Source organism: Limulus polyphemus, unplaced genomic scaffold (genome assembly GCF_000517525.1).
Source record: "Limulus polyphemus unplaced genomic scaffold, Limulus_polyphemus-2.1.2 Scaffold2748, whole genome shotgun sequence".
Lineage (NCBI taxonomy): Eukaryota > Metazoa > Arthropoda > Merostomata > Xiphosura > Limulidae > Limulus > Limulus polyphemus.
In genome coordinates, this window is record NW_013668358.1 from 64,199 (window position 1) to 69,592 (window position 5,394).

General features: G+C 32.0%; 1 protein-coding gene across 2 annotated transcripts in view; it reads left to right on the plus strand.

Annotated features, from left to right (window-relative positions):
* LOC106467807 (phosphatidylinositol-binding clathrin assembly protein LAP-like) overlaps positions 1–5,394 on the plus strand; it is an 83,311-nt gene that overhangs the window by 56,155 nt on the left and 21,762 nt on the right. For both annotated transcript variants that reach the window (XM_013928185.2, XM_013928186.2), the window contains one exon: positions 1,922–2,234. In XM_013928185.2, coding sequence (XP_013783639.1) covers positions 1,922–2,234 — 313 coding nt within the window. The remainder of the gene's footprint in view (positions 1–1,921; positions 2,235–5,394) is intronic.

Sequence of the window (5,394 nt, forward strand, 5' to 3'; positions counted from 1 at the left end):
TGGAAGTAGCCCATCCAGTTTTTGTCTTCATTTGGCAGTAACCCCTCCAGTTTTTGTCTTCATTTGGCAGTAACCCCTCCAGTTTTTGTCTTCATTTGGCAGTAGCCCATCCAATTTCTGTTTTCATTTGGCAGTAGCCCATCCAATTTCTGTTTTCATTTGGAAGTAGCCCATCCAGTTTTTGTCTTCATTTGGCAGTAACCCATCCAGATTTTGTCTTCATTTGGCAGTAACCCCTCCAGTTTTTGTCTTCATTTGGCAGTAACCCCTCCAGATTTTGTCTTCATTTGGCAGTAACCCCTCCAGTTTTTGTCTTCATTTGGCAGTAACCCATCCAGTTTTTGTCTTCATTTGGCAGCAGCACATTCAGTTTATAGTTTATCAAAATCAATGAAATGAAAACTGTAGTTAGTGGCATTTGGAGATTGATGACTTGACAGTAGCATCTGCCCAGCAGGCATGGATGTAAGTTTTAACTTCATAAAACTATATTTTTATGTAGATCAGTGTGCAAATCTTAATATTTTAATTAATTGGTATCAGAACCAAGTTTTGAACAGCTTTTTGTAATAATAGTTGTGGAGTATAGATAAAAAGAAATAAGAGGTCTTGTATCTTAATGCCAGAAAAATACAAATGGGTAATTCTGATATTGATAAGGTTTGTTCATTGTTACTGTTTTAGCATATTGTGTTTTAAATGATGGTTGTTCATTGTTTCTGTTTTAGCATATTGTGTTTTAAATGATGGTTGTTCATTGTTACTGTTTTAGCATATTGTGTTTTAAATGATGGTTGTTCATTGTTACTGTTTGAGCACATTGTGTTTTAAATGATGGTTGTTCATTGTTACTATTTTAGCATATTGTGTTTTAAATGATGGTTGTTCCTCAGAAGTAGAACTGAGCACAAATTCAGAATCAATACTCTTTGTTGAGACAGTCAAAATGACATCACAAGTAGGTCTGTGAAGTCAAAAAGTTTTTTACTATGATGCTGTCATGTCCAGTAATAAGCTTCATCAATACTTTATTCACATACACAATCCTTGAATACACTTGTGGTATTTTCTGGCTTGTGAGTGTCTCTCAGAGTAGTCTTTTTTAGGGTCTGTTAACTGGAGGTTTGAAGGATACCAAGTCAGAAACATTAAGTGAAAAATCTTTTTGGTATTTTAAGTCAGTTCTATTATATGTTCAACATCAAAAGTAAAGTTTTAGCTGAAGTCTAAGTTCATAGGTTCAGCAAAAATTTGCTAAACTAGGAGAACCTGGTTTTTAATACAAAACATACAATAACAAGATAGGTTTGCACATGAAACCCTAGTCTGCATGTGTCTGCCATCTACTCTTGCTTGAGTACTGGGGTAGAAGAAACCTCAGAACATTACTCAATTTGCTGGCAGAAAAGATAGCTTTCTTTTCGTAGATATCACCTGCTGTCTTCCCTGAAACAAACTCACTTAATTGTCAATTAATGTAAAAGGTCCTGAATAAAGCTAACAAAAAGCAAAGTTTAATGTGTTTTCTTGAATGACTCTCCATATCCCAACTTAACAGAAAGATAATACAGAAATTTTGGAAAATTTACATATTAATTAGCAAAGTAGAAAATGTGATACTGTTGTGTACAACATGCTGAATAAATCTGTTTTACTTATTGTCTGTTTTAATAACCGTTGTTTGATTGTATTTTTCTGATTCTGTAGCATTTATATTCATGTATCTTGTATTGAGTGAACCACATCTGTTAATTCTTGAACATGATTCTAATGATATATTCTAATATTTCTAAGTATGAGTTGCATTTAGTGAAATTAAATTTTTCATGTGCTTGAAACTTTTATGTTAAATGATTTTATTATGAATTTTAAAAGATTTGTTAAATGTTAAGTTATTAGTGCTTTTTATTTATAAACACAGGAGCGTAGGATGCATGAACTTGAAAAACAAGGAAGTGGAAGTAGTGGCTCCCCAGACAACATTTTCAGTAAAACAAACATCCAGTACAGTGAACAAGCTTCACAAGCTAAGACTTCAGCAAGTTCCAAGGATCAAGGAACTGTTGATTTTTTGTCTTCAGACGTTTCTGATACAAAAGGAGTTACAACAGATGGTGCCATCAAAGCCAGTGATGATCTTCTCTGTCTTAGCGGGAACCCCTTTGCAGAAAATATATTGGGTGGTACTAATCATATGAACCAGAAATCAGTGTTCACCACTTTTGGAACAAATAGTAAGTTGGATTAAATTTTTTCTTCTTCAGAGGTTTTTGATTTGATGTTAAGTTAGAACCGGCCCGGCATGGCCAGGTAGTTAGGACGCTAGACTCACAATCTGTGGGTCGTGGGTTCGAATCCCTGTCACGCCAAACATGCTCACACTTTCAGCCATGAGGGCATTATAATGTGATGGTCAATCCCACTATTCATTGGTAAAATAGTAGCTCAAGAGTTGGCGGTGGGTGGTGATGACTAGCTGCCTTCCCTCTAGTCTTACACTGCTAAATTAGGGACGGCTAGTGCAGATAGCCCTTGTGTAGCTTTGTGCGAAATCCATAACAAACAAGCATTAAGTTAGAACACTACATTTACCACCTGAATAACATGGTGTGTGTTTGTGTATATATATGCATCATAATTATAATAATTTCTAACTATAAAGCTTAGTTTATTACATTTTCTAATATTACCTGAATATTTTGAAAATTGTAAATTTAGTACACCATAAAATTATGTATCTGAATAGTGTATCAGGCTAAATTACCAATATTCATCCACAAAAAATAAAACAATCTATCCATTTCTACAAGTTTTTATGCAGTTTATTTTTTTTCAATATATTTTTTAACATTTGTGTGGATAAGTTGAAGGGGGTTCATCTATTTTACCATTAACTTTATATTTTAATAATTAGTCATACTTTAAAAAAAGTTTAAACTTGATTTTATTTATATATTTTCATGAAATATACATACTGCTATTTCACTCTTCCAATTATACATTTAAAGCATCAACCTCATCTTGGTATTGCCACACCATGCATATTGCACCCTTTTTTATCTAATTCTAATGTAATTTTACAACACTGATGGCCAGGTTTGGGCCAGTGGTTAGCATGCCAGGCTGTGGAGCTAAGGTTCCATGGTTTATGTCTCATTACTGGAAAAAAAACTACATGTTGGAGCTATGTATTTGTGTTATAGAGTGATGGTCAAATCCCACTATTCACTCTAACAATAGTTGGCAGTGGGTAGTGTTGACTAGCTGCTTCCTTCTGGTTTACTATCATTTCAGAATTAGATGACAGTTAGCACTGATAATTAATTCTAAGAAGATTAAACATGAATTATTTAGTGTTATGTGTAATTCTACATGATCATCTGTTTATTTCTTTCAGTGTTTTTACATTTGGAAATGTATTTTTGTGATAGGTGCAGAAGCCTCATATTTTTGCCCATGCTATGAGTTTAATGTTATAAATGTATTCTAATAATTACTAGGGGTAATTAATGATTAATGAGTAATTGGCTACAATTAACTCTTGACTGTGTACTCTTTCAACTCCTTTTTGTGCATATCAGGAGGTTTTACTGACACACCCACCTTTTATACTTCGATTTGTTAGACTTTCAAGCCACATGTACTTACTTGACATACATGTTTATAACCAATAGAAAGAACTAGTTTTAAATTAAAATCTCCCAGTTACTATTTTAAAATTGGTGCACAGTATTCCTTACCAAGTATGTCAAAAAAGAGAAAGCATTGTTTGCTGATTTTGTTCTCGCTGGCACTTAATGTTGTTTCTCACCTAGATACATATTAGTTAGACAGCCAGTTAAATTGTACTTAGGTTTTACTTTTATATTTTAGTTAATCATGTATTACTTATTTTTTTTTACTATAACAACTTTTGCCTCAGTTCATGAGGGTTAGCTTACTATGTGAGTTCAAAAACATTCTGATGAAGGCTTGCATATCTCTGCCAAAGATACCATAACATGCCTTGAGGATACCCATTGATGTATGTTGAGATTAACAATAAACAAGAATGGAAAATAAAACATTAAAAATAAACTATAAATTAAAAGGTAAAGACCTGAAATTACAAATATAACCAAAAAAAAGATATTTTAAGACTATTTGAACAAGAGTTAAGACATATGTACATTTTTTGATTTCTTAATCTTAAATATTTCATTGCACTTTATACTGATTATAATAGCTACAATTTATGAAATGAAAAATAAAATGTAAACATCTATCTTAAAACTTTGATATTCATTTAGGTAGTTCTAAAGGTTATGCAAATGAAATTTGAAAATGTTAAGATAAAAAAAATAACTTGTACTTGAATTATCCAGAGCCTAAGAGCAAATAACTACACTAAGTAACAAATATTTCGTAGAAACAAATTTAAATTAAATATCTTATTTTTCTGAAACTACATGCTTTTAGGAAAGTTCCTGTCAAGTTTCAAGCAATTTCATCTAGTAGTTTTATTTTTGGAACAAAATATGATGAAAGTTACACTACGTTCACTCAGTATAAGGATGTGGTAATCAAAATGTTAATAGATAATAATTGGTAGAGGTTACCATGGAAATGGATAAGAGATAAGATAAAATTGAACTTTCTTTGATTTTTTTGGCAAAAATGCTCTTAATTAAAGAGCTGGCCAATAAAATATAATAAAGTGGATTTATAACCACAGTGGTGTTTATACTGTAGTGCACACTATTTTGTTTACCATGTAAATGAAAGTAACCTAATGAGGCAGTTGGAAGGTGCTATTTCTATATGTTTATTGTATAGTGGCTAGAGTTCACCACCAAATGAATTAGTAGGAAGGGAAATTTAGATACTGAATGTTGAATTAGTTCAGATAGTGTTTTGTTTTTGTGAATTATTTTTCTTTAAAGCATTTTAGACCTTGTGGTGCTTATATGATAAAAATGGAATATAAAATGCATAAAAATTGCCCAAGTACAAGTCTTCTTTGTCAGTTAACTCACTATATAAGTATTAGTCCATACCAAGATATTTAAAAACAAATACCTCAAAATGGGTACATCATTGACAGATTATTTTTAATGGAGGTGGTAGTGGAACTGTAAATATTCTAGTCATCATTGACAGATTATTTTTAATGGAGGTGGTAGTGGAACTGTAAATATTCTCGTCATCATTGACAGATATTTTTAATGGAGGTGGTAGTGGAACTGTAAATATTCTAGTCATCATTGACAGATTATTTTTAATGGAGGTGGTAGTGGAACTGTAAATATTCTAGTCATCATTGACAGATTATTTTTAATGGAGGTGGTAGTTGAACTGTAAATATTCTAGTCATCATTGACAGATTATTTTTAATGGAGGTGGTAGTGGAACTGT